The sequence below is a fragment of the Molossus molossus genome, unplaced genomic scaffold (assembly GCF_014108415.1).
Source record: "Molossus molossus isolate mMolMol1 unplaced genomic scaffold, mMolMol1.p scaffold_m16_p_6, whole genome shotgun sequence".
NCBI lineage: Eukaryota > Metazoa > Chordata > Mammalia > Chiroptera > Molossidae > Molossus > Molossus molossus.
The window spans coordinates 95,210,659-95,229,205 of NW_023425399.1; the positions used below are offsets into that span (position 1 = coordinate 95,210,659).

Below are 18,547 nucleotides of genomic sequence, written 5' to 3' on the forward strand. Positions count from 1 at the left end.
TGCCGCCTCTATGCTGAGATTCCCTATAGGTTCCTCAGTTATGTCCATCTTTTCCTTTAAATACCCAAACATCTCCATATGACTGTTTGATGGCCTTGAATTTGTATCTCCTCTCTCATTGTAGGTCATATTTGCCTGCTGTTTTTGCTTATCATATAATTTTTTTATTGTATCTCTGACATTATGGATACCATAATGTAGAGATTCTGGATTTTGTTATTTTCCTTTAAAGAGTTTGGCTTTTGTTCTGATTATTAGTTTAGTGACAAATGAGCATAATCCTGTTGTGGATCCTTTTTGGTCTTTGTTAAGGAGGGACTAGAGTAGCTTTTATTCTAGAGCTTGAGTCATTCTGTTCTTCAGGAGTACTGTTAATGGGAATCAGTGTGATATCTGAGAAACTCATTAAAGCTGACCTACTCTGGCTAGTCAGAAATCCAACATTGCCTGATATTATGTGACCTTAGGACTCTAAGCTCAGCATATAGCCCCCAAGTATCAAGTCTCTGCTGAACTTCATGGAGTGTTGCCCTCAATCAAGTACAGATTAAAATTTGGCCAAAGACCTAGGGGATCCCTGTTAAAGTTAATAAGGTTTCTTTTCTATATAGCTCCCTCTTCTCAGGTACCCTTTGCCCCAAATTTCAATCCCCTCAACAACCCCAAATTCTGATCTCTGTTCCTTCCATTCAGTGAAATCACTGCTCTCTGGGTTTTATTTCCCTATGCTCAGGTTTAAAAGTTTATCCCAGGCAAAAGAACTAGGGATACTGTGGACACTTATGAGTTTCCCTTCTCTCTACAATTCACAGTCTGTGTTGTCTGTTGTCCAGTGCCTGAAAACAGCTGCTTCATATATATATATATATATATGTATGTATATATATATATATATATATATATATATATTCAGTTTTAATTTCCATAGAAAGGTTAAATCTAATGTTTATTAATTCCATTGTGGTGGGACTCAAGTTAGAGATCCTTTTTATTATGCAGAATTACTAAGGACTCAGGGAAGCATATGATAGTAGCCTCTATCTTTGCATGAGCTGCTCTTACCACCAGTAAATGACATGCTTTAGTGTCACTCACAGCCCCCAAACAGCAAGTAAGGAATGTTTCCTGTGGGAACCACAGCAAGGTGACTTCCCAGGGCAGTTCATATGACAGGAAGTGAGGACACATTCACTGTATATATGTAATTGGAAACTTCATGTCCATTTAGGAGCTGGGTAGCTTTTGTATGTCCCATTGTCTTCGTCTATTTGGGCTGCTATAATAAAATACAATAGACTGGGTGACTTATAAAAAACAGCAGTTTATTTCTCACAGTTCTAGAGGCTGAGAAGTCGAAGGTCAAGGTGTCAGAAAATGCAGTGTTTGGTGAGGGCCTGCTTCCTGGTTCATAGATGGCCATTTTCTCTGTGTCTTTACATGGCGAAAGACATACGAGCACGCTGGACTCTTTAGTATCTGAGCATTAAGCCCATTCATGAAGGTTCCAGCCTCATGACCTAATCAGCATTGTGCTCCCAATGACCCCACTTCCTGAGAGCATCAAAGGGGGGTGAGGATTTCAATATGGGTTTTGGAGGGACATAGGTGTTCGTGGCATTCTGTGCAATCAGTGCATCATCAAGCCAGGGCTCAAAGGGTGCTCGGTGGCACTGCCCTGTACCTACCACAGGCCAGTGCAGGAAGGATCTGGGTTGAGAGATATCGGGGCAAGGTCAGTGAAAGCTGCTATGTGCGTTCCTCCTGCTCATGAGCCCAAATAGCAATTTTCAAAATTTTTTCTTAAGTGACAGAAGCATCTCTCCCCACCTGCCTCAATTCAGGGAAATCCTTTGCCAGGCTGCTCTGTTCACTTGGGGGTTAAAAGAATGGTCTGGAGCGCCCCTCTTGCCAGTCCACTGGCAACAGTTCAGAAATGCCTTTACAAAATCCAAGGACTCTGTGGAACACGTTTTAAAACCACTGAGCTGGAACATCTCCTGATCATATCAGAGCCTCTTTAGTCCCTAACCCAGACCTCTGTCTCTGACATAATCCAGTGGTTCTCAACTCTGTCTGCTCTTTGGGATAAGTGAGAGCTTTAAAAAAAAAAGTACTACTGTTCAGGCCCCACCTCTAGAAAGGTGATTTGATTGGTCTGCCTCAGATCCCAGGTATGGTGTTCTTTACGAAGCTTCCTGGATGCCGCTAACGTACAGACAAGGTTGAGAATCTTCAGACAGACGTTGGCGGTTGCCTTCCATGTCTCCCACACTCAGCTCTTGCTCAGGCTTGAGCGCTGGCTTCAAGCCTCGGGGATGGACTGGCAGGATTCCCCAGAGGTCTGGGCATCGGCCTGGATGCGTTGGGAAATAGAAACCCCGGGGTTGGAGATCATGAACACCTGCATGCCAAGTCCTTCCCATCCATCCATATTCCCATCCACCCATATCGTGACTCTTGTGTCCACCTTCTCTTGCGTTGTACTTGGAATACCTAAACAGGGGGTCATGTTAGGGTGTCTTACTATTTCAATTACGGAGCGTTCAGAGAACAAAGCAGGAATGCTCCATGGTGCCAAACTGCATATCCTAACAGGCCGATGGTGGTTTGCTCTGCATAGTTACCACCCAAAAATGCTGCGAACGTCATAGCAACCGCAGAAGAGCCCCGCCCCCGTGGAATTACTGTGTTAAAACATTAGATCAATGGCTTTCAAACTTGCACATCAAAATTATCTGGGGAGCATACAAAAGTGCACATTCTCGGTCCCAGGGCCTTAGGTGGATATGGTACAGCGACCCAGCATCACGTCTTGAGAAGCACCAAGTGACAAATAAGAACTAATGCTCCCTCCCTTCTTCATACCCAGACATATTCTCCTGCTCATGCAAAACAAAATATCTCACCAACAGTCCATGTAAATGGCTGAAGTCAGCAGAGAGCAGCATGAAGACAGCTAACCCAAAAGAGTGATTTATTTCCCAAAGTCATGCTTGATTTTTGATGAGTTATATGATCTTCCTCAGACCCAAATCGCTATCTTCTCCTCTCACTGAGACAAACCTGGCATTTTAGATAAGCCTGGGATAAGGCGGAGGGACTGTTTTTTCCCCTGTTTCTCTGGGTCTTAAAGTTTTCATGCAGTGAGCTAATGCTCATTTTAAAAATTAAATGAAATTAAAGTGCTCTTTGAAAAACAGTCGGACTTTGTGGGAGATCACGCTCCAGATGAAGTCCTCCCACGACCAGAGGACTCACTGCACAGACATCCTTTAGGGGAAAAATCTGTCCAGTGTTTTCAAAACGGGGTTTTACTGCTGAACGTTTGGCCTGGGTTCCATGTACATGGAAAGCACTGGTTATCAAAGTAAAGCCAAACTTTCAAAGTGACCATGAGCTCCGGTCAGTCAGTTCATGGGCGGTGGGGCCACTAAAAGACGTGCAGAGCTGATTCGGCGTTAAGAGTTTTCCACGAAAAGAACTGGCCCAGTGTAGAACATCATCAGTTCTTCTCTTACTTGTTAACCATTTCGGGACATGGCCCTGCTGAGGACTGGGTGGTATAAAGGCCTTAAAAGAGTCAGGTCTTGTCCCCCAGAAGAATTCCTGATCTGAAGGGGAATGGGGACCTGTGCTGCGTGGTTTACTAAAGCCGCCATCCACGGCCCCGTAGGAACCCCACCCCCACCCGCTGGAGAAGGACGCAGGGAGAGGCAGTACTTCTCCCATTCACCCAGCCCTGAGCTCGGGGCCTGGTTTGCCACGTCCGGCGCGGTCTCGATGGAGTAAGTGCTCAATTTTCAGTGAAGGACATATCGGAACTGACAGCCTCACCATTGTGTGTATATATGTCATGGCTGACAGGTGAAGAAATGAGATTTCCTGAAATGCAACAGGATGTAGCCATCGCCACTGCTAAGGAACGCTTAGTCCCGCCAGACCCCTGAGGAAGCACCCCTTCTCGGTCCTCTGTACCCCTTCACTGCAGCCCATCAAGAGCTGGGTTTAGAGCACGATTTCCCCCATTACTCCTGATTCTCTGTTGGGCGTCCCTTATGTCCACCCTGCCCTTTGATTGCCCGGTTCTCCCAGCAGGGCGAATCGCAGCGAGAGCGTGGAACAATGGGACAGCAGCGTCCAGATGGAGGCAGGGGAACCAGGCGCGCCTGACGGCCTCGCTCTCAGCTGGTCGCCCTGGTGTCAGTGGGCAGGCCCCGCCCCTCTACTGCCCCAGTGAAATCCACCCTCCTGACTGCCACATGGCCTTCCCCAAAGGCAGAGCTAATTGGAAAGCCGAACGCTTACCAGGAGGTGAGGGAGGGCTGACAGGAAACCTGCACTGGGAGGCGGTTACCTTGCCAGTACCTTCAGTCCCTAGTGTTTGAGAAAGAATTTTTCGTTCAACACCTGATGCATTGGAGAGGTCCCGTTTCCCTAGGAGCCAAACAACTGATGGGTGGTTTATTGTCCTTTGGGTTCAGTCATATATTTCTCATGGTAGGCAGCTCAAACATTATGTTGGTTTTTTTTTATTCATTCACTAAGCATTTATTGGGAACTCCTCTGGGTAGTTTGCTTTGTAGTAGGCACTGGGGATAAAAAGATAAATGAGAGAGTCTCTGACCTCAAAGTACTTACAGTCTAGGAAAGAGAGAGAGAAAAGTACACAAGTAAATGACACGTATAAGGACTGTGATAGATGTCGCAACCTTTATGAGAGACAGTGGTTCGTGCAGAAGGAATGGCATAAGAAATTAGGCTGGAGGGGATGATTATGTTTGCAGACAATATGTTGCAAAACGCAGGTCGTTAATCTCACTGTTGACAAAATGAAATACCCATAGTAAAATGTGTGTTCCCTTCTCTGTTCAATAAATGTTTATTGAGTGCCTGCTATTTGCCAGGCACCGTGCTTTGTGCCTCTGTGATGGTGTATGTATAGGACAGAAAGGGACAGGCATTAATTTAGCTAGTCCACAAATCGAATGGCAAATAAAAACTGCGATAAATAAGTACAACAAAGATGAGATCTATTATTTCATTATAAAAACGTATAATAGGAGTATTTCTATAAGGTAAGGGGCCTCCTAGGATGCAGCTGAGATTAAAATATAAAGAGTTAATTAAGGACTCTGCTAGATGCCAGGAATAAGATGATGAGGCAGTAAAGAAAAAGTGGTGGAAGTCAGTGACCAGATGCCGGCATCACCACAAAGCCCCTCTGCGGACTTCGTGTCCTGATCTCAGAAAGCAGGGTGTTGGTGGCAGGGGTGGGGGGATGGGAGGGGACTGCCAGTCCTGTTTTACAAGTACTACACAATAACTTGCACCGTTAGTCCCACTGTAACTAAGTGCCACTGCTAACTCTCAAAATGTTGTAGAATAACTAATCAACTATACTGTCACCCTGACTAGTGGGAAACATTATTACCCTGAAGTCCTCTTGTGGATTTGCCATCCTGTGAGTATACACGTAGTGCAACTAAATTCCAAAGCGTAAGTGAGGACTTAACAAAGCCCTGATTCATGATAGGTGAGTGAATGCCATTTAGTATTTTATTCCATGAATAAGATTTCTACCCCCCCCCCAAAAAAAAAGGGATAGCAGCCTGTGTTCACAAAAATGATACCTAACAAATGAAGTCAAGGGGCAGGATCCATTCTCTAGATGGTGACGTGGTGGTGTAACTACTGTTAGTTACATGATGAAGAAAAAGTTTAATAAACTTTTTTCTTAATTTTCTTCTGGGCACTTACAAGCTTAGCTTAGGGACACTCTCTCACAATACTTGAAAACTAGACTCCAGTATTGGAAGTATAAACAGGATATCATGACATCAGGGGGGCAGAAAATAAGCCTAGTATTCCAGAAACTAGTATGAAGGAAACTGGTTCTTTTAGTTCATTGACTTTTATCTGGAATGCTTCCTGACATCTGTGCTTTGACTCTTGACAGGGATGGTAAGAAGAAGTTTTAAATAAAGCATAAATCCTAAAGCATTCATGGCAAATAGAGATAGATAGATAGATAGATAGATAGATAGATAGATAGATAGATAGATAGATAGATAGATGATAGATAGATAGACAGACAGACAGGCAAACCCATATTACAGGTTAAAACTTCCTAAACTCACTGAGCCAATCATCATATACTTCTCAGTGGGGACATTACCCAAAGCTTTTTTTCATTTACTAACATTTTCACTCCCTTAACAAATCTTAGGGTAACATGTGCTGTAAGTTTTACTACTCCGTGTAAAACAGGACTTATAATAAGCTTTGAGGAATGCTTCTCCGTCCTGGTAGTGTGGCTTGAGATCTACCTGGAACAATGCAAGCACCTCTGTATTAAAAATAGCTTTAATACCTCAAAATGATGTGTTCACTCTCCATTCCCTTTATGATTTTATAGATGCCGGTTATGCTTGGCCCCGAGCACAGGTTCTCCCCTCCCTAAGGAAGGTGCCGGAGTCTGAAGGCATTCATTTAAAATCAATGTAGGGGAACCACAGCTGACAAGTTCAGAGGTGTGATCTTGAATGATAATGATTTTTTCCTGGCTCATTTGTCCAGGAGACTCAAGGTTCCTTTTGAGAGTATCCAAGAGTTTCCTCAAGAGAGCAGTCACTGCCTAATGTGGGCTTAAGGACGCCGGAGGGGACGTACCCAAGCAGCGCGCTCCTGGAGCCAGCGAAGATTGGAAGGCTCTTCCATTTCTTCTCTGTGCCGTTGCCTGGCCCACTTCCTGCATGCAGTCTTCAAACTTCCCCGAATTCCTCCCCTCGCGCCGCACTCCTGGGCACGGCGGTTCCTAATGAGCTGTTTCTTTGAGTGCAGAGATGTTCAAATCCAGGAAATGGACTGCCGTAGGAGGCAGCAAGGGGAAGCTGTGTGTTTGAGAAGCCGGAACAGATACAAGAGGGAGCTTAAGTTGGGCAAAAAAATCACAGGGTGTCAGGAAGCTCAGACTCTCTCCTGGACACTGCCAGCCTGGGCAGGACTTTCTGTGGTTGAAGTTTCAGCTTCTGCACCTGTAAAAGGCAAGCAGTGAGCTCAGTGATCTTCAGGTTCTCTCTCTGAACAGTTCATCTTCTCCGAGCGCATTTGACCCCGATAGGTTAAAATTGCTATTATTTAGGGGGGGAGACATGATTAAAGCATCCTTCTCAATGTTCAAATTCAGCGCATTACATTATGACGGCTGCAGTTGAGAAACCCTTCGTGAAGCCTGCTGGAATTACATGCGGCTGTTTCCAACCCTCACATCATTAAACCTTTTGAAATTAAATTTTGAATAGCTCCAACATGCTTATCTTTGTTTCCCTCTCTCTCTCCCTCTCCACTCTGCCCCCCTCTAGGCGTACGAGCGGCCACAGAAACACTCAGCTCTCCATTACGACCCGGGCCTCCCGCAAGACTTCACCGGTGACACCTTAAAACCAAAGCACCAGCAAAAAAGCAGCAGCCAGAACCACATGGACTGGTCCACCAACTCCGACAGTGGACCTGCCACTCAGAATTGCTTCATCGGTCCAGAGTCCGGCCGAGAAACCGCAAGCACCAGCAAGATCCCAGCTCTTGAGCCCGTGGCTTCCTTTGCAAAGGCCCAGGGTAAGAAAGGCAGTGCAGGGAGCCCATGGAGTCAGCTGTCCAACAGCAGCAAAGACCTGCTCTTGGGAGGCGTGGTTCCATCCCCAAGCAACCGCAGCTCGCCCGCCCCTCCCAGCAGCTCTGCCGAGTGCGGCGGGCTTCAGACCTTGGTTGATCAAGATGGGGGAGGAGCAAAGGAGCCCCCAGAACCACCTACCGTAAGCAGCAAGAAAAAGTCGAGTAAAAAGGATGTGATAAGTCAAACCATACAAAACCCAGACCTGGACTGGGTCAAGAATGCCCAGAAAGCATTTGACAGTGCAGAAGGGAAGAGGGAAGGCTACTCTGCCGATCATGCCCAGGTGGCATCACCAGCCAGGCAGAACGTGAGTTCCATCAGTAATCCTGAAAGTGACCCGAGTCATGTCCGGATTACTATCCCGATCAAGGCGCCCTGTCTAGATCCAACCAGCCATAAAAGGAAAAAGAGACAGTCCATCAAAGCAGTGGTGGAAAAGATCATGCCAGAGAAAGCTCTGGCTTCTGGAATCACGATGAGCAGTGAAGTGGTCAACAGGATACTTTCCAGCCCTGAAGGAAATAAGAAGGATCCCCGTGTCCCTAAGTTGGGTAAAATGATAGAGAACGAGTCCCCCTCCATTGGCCTCGAAACGGGTGGGAATGCCGAGAAAGTCGTCCCAGGAGGTGTGTCCAAGCAACGGAAGCCAACCATGGTCATGACGCCTCCAACGTGCACAGATCACTCTCCGTCAAGAAAGCTGCCGGAAATCCAGCATCCGAAATTTGCTGCAAAACGGAGGTGGACGTGCAGCAAGCCCAAACCCACCAGTATGCTTCGAGAGGCGGTCATGGCCACCTCCGACAAACTGATGGTGGAGCCGCCATCCGCGTATCCCATCACCCCATCCAGCCCTCTCTACACCAACACAGACAGTCTTACTGTGATCACGCCTGTCAAAAAGAAGCGGGGACGACCAAAGAAGCAGCCTCTGCTCACGGTTGAGACGATTCATGAGGGGACGTCCACCAGTCCGGTCAGTCCCATCAGCCGGGAATTTCCTGGCTCCAAGAAGAGAAAGAGACGACGCAGTTTAGCTAAGTTGGCCCAGCTAGTGCCAGGAGAGGACAAACCCATGAGCGAGATGAAATTTCACAAAAAAGTTGGAAAGCTTGGGGTGTTGGATAAGAAGACCATCAAAACCATCAATAAGATGAAAACACTCAAGAGGAAAAATATCTTGAACCAGATCTTGTCCTGCTCCAGCAACATCGCTCTGAAGGCTAAAGCACCCCCGGAGACCAGCCCTGGGGCAGCAGCAATTGAGAGCAAACTGGGCAAGCAGATTAATGTCAGCAAGAGGGGAACCATCTACATTGGCAAGAAGAGGGGCAGGAAGCCAAGGGCAGAGCTGCCACCCCCATCCGAAGAACCCAAAACAGCCATCAAGCACCCAAGGCCTGTCTCCAGCCAGCCGGATGTTCCAGCCGTGCCTTCCAACTTTCAGTCACTTGTGGCGTCTTCACCAGCAACTATGCACCCACTTTCCACACAGTTAGGTGGGTCAAACGGCAACCTGAGCCCCGCCAGCACTGAAACCAGTTTTTCAGAGTTGAAAACTATGCCAAATCTCCAGCCCATCAGTGCTCTTCCAACCAAAACCCAAAAGGGAATACACAGTGGAACCTGGAAGCTGTCTCCACCCAGGCTGATGGCCAACTCACCTTCACACCTTTGCGAGATCGGGTCACTCAAGGAAATAACGCTGTCCCCTGTGAGTGAGTCGCACAGCGAGGAGACGATCCCAAGCGACAGTGGCATCGGGACAGACAACAATAGCACGTCTGACCAAGCAGAGAAGAGTTCAGAATCCCGGCGGAGGTACTCCTTTGATTTCTGCTCCCTGGACAACCCGGAGGCCATTCCGTCTGACACCAGCACAAAGAACCGGCACGGCCACCGGCAGAAGCATCTCATCGTGGACAACTTTCTGGCCCACGAAAGCCTCAAGAAGCCAAAGCACAAGAGGAAACGGAAAAGCCTGCAAAACCGTGATGATCTCCAGTTCCTGGCAGACCTGGAAGAGCTCATCACCAAGTTCCAGGTGTTCCGGATTTCCCACCGGAGTTACACCTTTTACCACGAGAATCCGTACCCCAGCATTTTTCGGATTAATTTTGATCACTATTACCCGGTGCCGTATATCCAGTATGACCCGTTGCTCTATCTCCGTAGGACTTCCGACTTGAAGTCAAAGAAGAAGCGTGGTAGGCCTGCAAAAACCAATGACACCATGACAAAGGTGCCTTTTTTACAAGGGTTCAGCTACCCTATTCCCAGTGGAAGTTACTATGCACCCTATGGAATGCCTTACACATCAATGCCTATGATGAACCTTGGTTATTACAGTCAGTACCCAGCTCCTTTGTACCTGTCGCACACGCTCGGAGCAGCTTCCCCATTCATGAGGCCAACAGTGCCACCACCTCAGTTCCACACAGGCTCCCACATGAAGATGTCTGGGACGGCGAAGCATAAAGCAAAGCATGGAGTACACCTGCAGGGACCTGTGGGCATGGGCCTTGGTGACATGCAGCCCTCCCTGAATCCTCCCAAGGTTGGCAGTGCCAGTCTGTCCAGCGGTCGGCTCCACAAGAGGAAACACAAACACAAGCATAAGCACAAGGAAGACCGGATCCTGGGGACCCACGACAACCTGAGTGGTCTCTTTGCAGGCAAAGCCACAGGCTTCTCCAGCCACATCCTGAGTGAGCGGCTGAGTAGCGCAGACAAAGAGCTCCCGTTGCTGAGTGAGAAGAGCAAGCATAAGGAGAAGCAGAAGCACCAGCACAGTGACGCCAGCCACAAAGCCTCTAAGAACAACTTCGAGGTGGACACCCTGTCTACGCTGTCACTTTCTGATGCCCAGCATTGGACGCAGGCCAAGGACAAAGGTGACTTGAGCGGTGAGCCTGTGGACTCGTGCACGAAAAGGTACTCAGGCAGTGTTGGGGATGGTGTCGGCGCGAGACCGGAGAGCCTGGACATGTTCAGTGAAATGAACCCTTCACATGACAAGTGGGACAGTGATATGAGTGGGAGTAAAAGGAGGAGCTACGAAGGCTTTGGGACGTACAGGGAAAAGGACATCCAAGCCTTCAAGATGAACCGCAAGGAGAGAAGTTCTTACGACTCCTCCATATCTCCAGGTAAGGCCAAGTCTTTGTTCAAACTGGGACGATCTTGTGTGTAGTTGCCTGGATGTGCTCTTTAGCGGTCCACCATCTTTTGTACACGGCACTCACTAGTGTGCAAAGAGGTGGGGACCACATGAACATCCTTGTGCATCTGAGTCTTCTGCATATTTTATACCTTGTTTACTTGGTATTTACTGTCTTTACTCTCTCTTGGAGCCACTGCCTGAGAACTGTGAGCCCAGGGGCAGCCCCAGTAGCTACCTAGATGACAACCATATACATTATCTTTATGCTCTTTATTAAAAGTGCTCGTCTTATGTTCTCACCTGATCGGACGGTGCTGCTTGCTAGTTGCATTAAGACTCTAAAACTCGGTAGGAATACTGACAAGGTCCCAAGAATGTCAGAGCTGGATGTGAATGCATGTCTAGTTTATCTGACGTCCTTTCTCTAGAGGACACGCTTTCTAGGTTGAGAAGTCTACAGCTGGGACATTGGAAGCTGATGACCAATGAATCTGGAGGTCTACCTGATTGGGGAGCCATAGGCCCAGGATAGATGGTCCTCTCTTTGTTGATGGGCATTTGATCATCTACCTTGGTCAGGCCCTCAGAGTGAAGTCCTGACTGTCATTTCAATGCACGAAAGGGAGGAAGCCTGGTTGAGAGATATTGCAAAACTTCTGCCCCCAAGGGGACCTTACTGCTGCGTCTCTGGGCATGTCCACCAGAAGTGGGATTTGCCCACTAATCTCTAAACTAAAGTATTGGCTGCTACTACAAAGTGCTTGTTCCTTACCAGTTGCTGGTGGAATTTCCTTCCTAACTGGCCCCACACACAAACTTTCTTTGCTGTGGAAAAATCACACTTCTACATGAGTATCACTTTGCCCCTGTTCACACATCACACAGGTAAGACTCCTGTAGAACAGCAGTAATTTACTAGGAAAAGAGTAGAAACTCCTCCCCTAGGAATTGCAGAAGCTAAAAGGACTTCTCATGTTTCCCTTGCCCCAAAATAGTACAAAACCCCTGGCCAATGGTTGATTTGAAAGGTCTAACGATCCCTGTTTAAGATTGGTTGTAGTATTTCACCTCTATTTATAACACGTACCCCACACTTGTCCATTCCCTTCCCGGAGAGTCCATAATTAATGAAGGTGGGGGCAGACTATTCATGGGGAATTAGAGACCTTTTCTAGGCCGGCACGTTTCGGGAAGAAATCTATGAGTTAGAAGCCATGTAAAGATCACCTCAAATTGCCAGCAGCATGTGAGTTGCTGTGGTGGATGCTCTCCTTGGTTAATGAAGAGACCAGTTAGTAGTCACGCCCCCTGCATTTGCTCAGGTGATAAGTGGCCCACACCTCGTGTCTGCCCAAAGTGGTTGTGTTCATCTGAGTTTCCCGTTGCCTACCGCCAGGCTTTGCTGAAGGTGCTTGGCTTTTTGTGTGCAAAGCCCAAGTTAAGCCCACCAGGGTAGGAGTCGCCAGATCAGACTTCCACATGAGAAATACTACTACTTTCCCTTCGAGCAGGATGGAATTGATTCCTAGCAGCAAAACTAGCCATGGACAGAGGGGGTGCTGCTTTTTTTTTTTCCTTGACGTCGTGCTAGAAAAATGATGGTGATGTGTTATTGCTGAGAACCTACAAGCAAGACTCCTAACTTAACAAACTTAAGGAGCAAGATCTCAAAAGCTAACACCTGCTGCTGTTCTCATAGTTTCTCAGCAGATGCTTTTTGTGGTTGGACCGTATTTCTGGGGGCTGGTTGAAATTTCCCAGTCACTAGGTGTGTCTCTGAGGGGCCTCCACTCAAGCCATGCAGTTTTCCTTGTGTTTACATTCACGTGGTGATCATTACTTTACTTAAAGTTCTCCCCACCCCTATCTGTTTTGTTTTGTAGCCAGCCACATGAGGTAGAAAAGGTAGGCATCATGACCACGTCCTGAAAGAAAGCTGGATTCAGCCTAAACAAAGAGTGCCCACTTCGTTCCGAGATCCCTCGATGCCCTTAGGCCTGGCATTTTGCTCTTTATGGGTACTGCCTGCCAGCCTGAAAATGAGCAGGTTAGGCCGTTTTGTATAGTATGTGCTAGTTCTTAGAGCCATTTCACATACATCTTCGTAATCCCCTTCTTGCAGTTTTGGGAGAGAGGCCTTTTCATTCTAATTTGACAAATCAGGACACTGAGGCTCAGAGATCCAGAGGCCTGCCCAGGGTCCGAAAGCTGTCACTTTTGATTTTCAGCTCAGGTACCTGCATTGCAGCCCAGTACCGTGCCGCCCAGCTAGCTTAGGGCCAAGCCTAGAACACAGGTTCTTGTCCCCAGCCATGGCTGCCACTGTCCACCACCACCTTTCCCCTTAGCATCCCACCTGTCCTCTGTGTGCTCTCCTTCCCCTAACGCACCTGCACGCGATTGTGTGATGGTTGCAGAAGAGAGGCATTAACACAAGAAGGCATCTCTTTTTCAATCCCCAGCCAAGACCGAAAAATCCTCAAGACCTGACTCTTTCTAAATATCAGCTTGGCAATATCTACATGGATAGAGCTCCCGCCCCTGTCCTTGCTGAAATCCAGTTCTCTGAGTTATTGTGGCCATTGCTTTGTGCCCATCTCTGTGTTACATGAGTTTATTTTTTTTCCTCGACATTTTCAGGAATCATAATTCCTGGTGGCTTCTGTGTTGACGTGAGTTATGCCTGTTGTTGGATATCATACTGGAACAGACAGATTCCTTGTCATTCCTCTCCCTTCCAACCTTGGCCTCTCCTGGCCTGTATGCCAAATGCCCCCTCTATTTCTGGACCCCTAAAGCATCAGGGGAAACATGTCTTTGAACACTCAGAGCCCAGTGTCAGAGTCTGTCAAGATTCCCTGAGAGCGTTCACCGTAATGTGGTCCACTCCCGAGAGGACCAATTCCCACTGAAAGGCGGGAGGCAGGTGGGATGAGACAGAGGTTACCGGAGGCGTTCAGATCTTTCAGAGACTTTACCTGGGTCAGGGTGTCTGTTCGGCTGGATGTACTGAGGGTCATGACCAGACAGAAACATCTGCCCTTCCCATCACTTCCGGACCTCCACCTTTTTCTTCTGCCTTCTAGATTCATTTCTGTAGCATCTCATGTCCTACTTCACATGAGCTAGAGGTGGCATGAATACAGATGTCATCTTTTAAACTGTTGAGGACCAGATGTAGGAGCTGCGTCAAGAGAGGGCCCTGAGCACTCTCTGCCATCAGAGCTGATGAAAGGCCCGTAAGTCATTCCGTTAGGGAGAGAAGACACCGAGACCCCGTTTCACAGTAGCAACAGTGACGCACTCCCTTTTCGCTTTCTTGTGTAGAAAATCATCCGTTCTCCACCCCCGACCCCAGCAGATGGACGCCTTGTCCTGTGAGCCCCCTTTCAACACACCTAGATCTTAGAAGTCACGTGGACTCCTTACCTCTGTATTATACTCCTCCTGCTCTTTTGGTCTTAGAAGGCAGTAGCTGTCTTGACCTGTTTCCTCAATGTATACCATCTGCCATATCTCCACGTATAAAAATGTTCGCGTAGGGCCCCGCAATGGATCAGCAGCGGGAAGGTGCGCTCCGCAGAATCTCGGAGCTGGGAGAAGCCGTATCAGCCCCGTCCGCGCCTCTCACCAGGCATCACCATCTTGCGGGCGCTGACATGCAGCAGACTCCCAGAAGAGCAAACCTGTCCAAGGTTAACAATGTGCAGTCGGCGTGCTGTCAAAGCCAGGCTATCATCAGGCAGTGGAAGAGGTCTCTAGTGTGAGTGATGCTCCTTCTATTCAGACCACTTGGAAACAGTCTTTGCATACTTGGACCTCAGTTCATGCCAGAACTTCAGACATCGTGACTACTGCTGCCCAGGCCCCCATCAGATGTTGGACAGACAGTGATAAGTGTTTATTTAGATGCACTACCTCTTAGTCCAATGTCATTATGAGGCCATTCTGAGTCCCCAAATGTCAAATACTCTCCTCATGATGCGTGGATGCCGAGAACGAATCCTTAGCTCAGAATCCTGCCGCAAAGGGACTGGATTCCCTTGGCCTGGCTGATCCACCTCCCCTCGTGGCTTCTGCCTTGCCCTCCGCCAGCCTGTCTTATCAGCACTGTGGGGCGTTTGGGGAGGCAGCCTCTGTTGTCACTCACCGGCAGGAAGTGGATGCCCGAGCCAAAAATAATACAAAACCTCCTCCGAGCAGTCATCCAGATGAGGGAATTACCCACGTGGATGAAATGCCATGAAAACTGTACAAAAGAAACATGTGTAAGGAGAGTTTTCTAAAAATGGAATAGAAGGAGTAAGAGGACTCATGGGAGGAGAAAGTTAAGACCAGGAAAAGAGAAAGGGTAAAAAATGGAAAGCTGATGAAGTGTAGACTGTTTAACCTTAATCCAAGTGGAATTCTGGGTCATCCTGTGGGAGGAAATGAAAGATTAATTAGCCAATGGCTGCGGCGCGGTTTAGCGGGATTATGGATACCTGCCCGTCTTGTCTCCGGCACTAACCATCTGTAAGACCCCATCTTTTTTGACTCCCCATTCTCCCAAGTGAGACTGTGACAGTAAAGGTTCTGACCAGACCTGCGAGTCTAGGACTCTAAAAGTCTCTAATTTATACAGAGGAATTTGAATGTGAACACACACACAGCTCCAGATTGGGCAGGTAGGGAGAAAATGTTTTTGGCCACATTGGCCAATTAATTAACTGTTCAGTGAAGTGTCACAACACATCCCTCAGGTCCGTGTGTTCATCTGTGCAGCTCAATCCGTTTATTTTTGGCTCGGACCACTTGACTTAGCTATTTGATCTCACCTTTCAAAAGGTAGGACTTCTCATATCTGCCTCCCACCAACAGATTAGCGTGCTCCGTGCGGGTTGAAGCCAGTATTCATCTCAGAAACAGTCAGATTGGAGCTGAGATGACCCACTGTATGGGCGAAGACAGAGCAAGCTCGCACTTGTATTTAGACTCAGAAGTCAAAGAATGGTAAAAATGTAGTATAAACACCTTATTTTGCTGGTGAGCATACTGAGGCTTAAGAAGGTCGAGTGACTCCTTCAGGGATGTATGTCTCAGTGGTCGACGAGCTCAGACTGGGGACCCAGGGAAGCATAGCATCTGGAAGAGGGGAAGAGAAAGGAAGAGAGAGAGATAATAAAAGGGAAAAAAAAAACGAAGGGTGAGTTGTGGGAGAGATGTTAAGCTATATGTTTTCTTTTGCTGTGAGCTATTATAAAAGGTAAGCATCTCCTTGACAATAATTTGGTTTCCAGGCTATCTCTGGGGACCCATGTTTGGAACTGGAAACAATCTTTGTGGGCTCTGATGGAAGTCATTTTTTCCCCCCTTTCCTGTCTTAACAATTGCACATACTTATTTTATTGAGCCTCCCAAGGTTCCTCCTAAGGTTTCCTTTTGGAAACCAGGAATTAATCAAATTAAATGTTGTGACCCATAACTTTCTGGCAATGCGGGGAGAAGAAAAGCTTAGACTCACAGCATCTCTTTTGCTGTATTGAAATCAGAACTCCAGCCATTCTGCCTTTGGGGCATGAAGTCCCCGGACCATTTATCTTCTCACCGTTGGCAAATGTTCCCCTGTCCTGCTGGAAGTTTTTATTTCTACCTCTGCGGCTTTGGAGAATTCGGCAGATTCAGGTGTGGAGGTAGAGAAGTCACAACTTTGACAGACTTGGCTTCGCTACAACACGGAGCCTTTCTTGGCGAGAGAAATTGGGAAATTGTCACTGGGAAGCGATAAGGACGGTGCCTTTGGAAGGACCCTTCAGAAAACCATCTCTTCTCTCTATAAACAAAAAGTGATGGGGCTGAGTACTTGCTGGGACTGTGGCCGAAGCTTGTGCCCATGTAGCACTTAATGCAAATAGGCTGCATTCAAGGGGAAGTGACAAAGAGGAGAAGATGTTAGAAGTATGTATCTGGTGTTTGCATAGCGTGGTGTAGCCGTGGGGGAGGATTCAGGGAGGAGGAGTTAAATGTGTTTGCTCTCAAAAGGTTACAAGCCAGAAGATTCTCCTCTATAATCTAGGGGAGAAAAAGAGAGACAGCTGATACTCTAAGGCAGACAGTAAGGCCCATCAGAAACTCAAAGACAAAGTGCCAGGGCTGTCCAAAGGCGGGTGAGCCACCTCCATGTCTTCAGTGGGGGTCGAGGGGTGGGACGGAGAAATGCTTCTTTAGCGTCGTTACCTTTAAGATGGTTCTGGAAGGATGGAAAAGCTTTTGGAGAGCCAAGGTGGGGTGGCAAACACAACATAGAATGGAAGTCATGTTGACAAAGGTATTTTGGTGGAAATACCCCCCAAAATTTTGGTAAATGGTGTTTAGTTTAGTTCTATGGAGATTATGATCTGACGTTGGGGGGGTTAGGACAGATAAGGTTGGAAAAGAATATTGTAATCTTAGAGGGTTTTCCACCCGCACTCTGGGACTTGTGCTGAATGAAGTAGGCGGTGGGAAGGCATGTTTTAAACTGGAAAGAGTCATGAAATGACCACACTATACTTTATGTTTTTTCCCTGACCACGCCTATCCCTTGGACTGGGTTGGGCAAACTGACCCCATCTTTGCATTTTTCCTATGATACTGTTATTATCCATTTCTTGTTTGGATTGTACCCTCCACCTTCCTCCCTCCCTCACTCCACCCCCTAGATTATAAACATCATAAAGGCATCATTATCTACTCAGGTTCTCCAGCGAGAAATCATAGTAAGGAGTCATTGATTCACCTGTTTCCCCCTCTAACTGAAGTCGGAGATGGTTCAGTGTGTTTGCCCAGGTAGCTGGAAGAGTGTGGCAGGTAACAGAATCGCAGAAATCAGAGCGGGAACCTGCTCGCTGTGTGGGGAGAGGAGTTAAGGCCGCGGTTGGCAGCACTCAGAGCTGGAGACTTATCAAAGGAGAGAATTACAGGGAAGGAAGTCACGAGGGCGGAGGGAGGACCCTGTGTCCCACCTTAAAGAGAGGCCGCAGGAGAGAGGACAGGCAGATGCAGAGAAGGGATGGCAGACGTGCTGGAGGAGCGCCAAGGAGTCGAGGAAGAGTGGCTTGAAGAAGATGGGGGGCCGGGAGGGCCAGCAGCTGCAGAGAGTTCACGGAAGAAGAGAATAAATAGATCAGGATCTGTGCGAACTTATTGGTGGTTCTGAGGACAACAGAAAAGGTAAAGACGGTGTATTTAGTGCCTCCTGTGGTTAAGGTGTGGCAGGCTGTGGGCCAAACCCAGATGGCAAAGAGTTCATGAAAACGTGGATGACGAGAACATGGGGGCTGCAGGTGCAGAAAGCGAAACTTTGCTGTGGTTCTAGCCTGCTCCAGCTTCTTAGGAGACTTCGTTTCTGTAGTCAGCCCTTGAGAGGAGCTGACACCCTCATGCTCAGCAGGTCTGAGGTCTACGAACCCCCAATTCTGGGAGCGTAAGAACAGGGCCAGAATTCTACCTTCCCTTGAAGGCCATGTATAGAAAAAAGTAAAGGTTGCAGTATTTGAAAGAAGGTAAGAGATTCCAGGCAGACTCTCCTTTTCTGCCTCGCAGATCTCTAGGCACTTAGATTTTGATCCTGGTAATGGCTATTTGAAAACTTCTGAAAGCCCCTCTCTGGTACCATGGGTGTTGGCTGTGCTGGTGGGAGTGTTTGAAGGAGTAGTCCAGGTTCTCTCAAGTTCTAGTGAAGGGACTCGTGA

General features: G+C 47.7%; 1 protein-coding gene across 1 annotated transcript in view; it reads left to right on the plus strand.

The window, feature by feature from the left end:
* The window catches only part of SETBP1 (SET binding protein 1), a 354,570-nt gene that overhangs the window by 250,883 nt on the left and 85,140 nt on the right, over positions 1 to 18,547 (plus strand). The window contains exon 4 of the mRNA XM_036245217.1: positions 7,362 to 10,821. Within this exon, the coding sequence (XP_036101110.1) occupies positions 7,362 to 10,821 (3,460 nt within the window). The remainder of the gene's footprint in view (positions 1 to 7,361; positions 10,822 to 18,547) is intronic.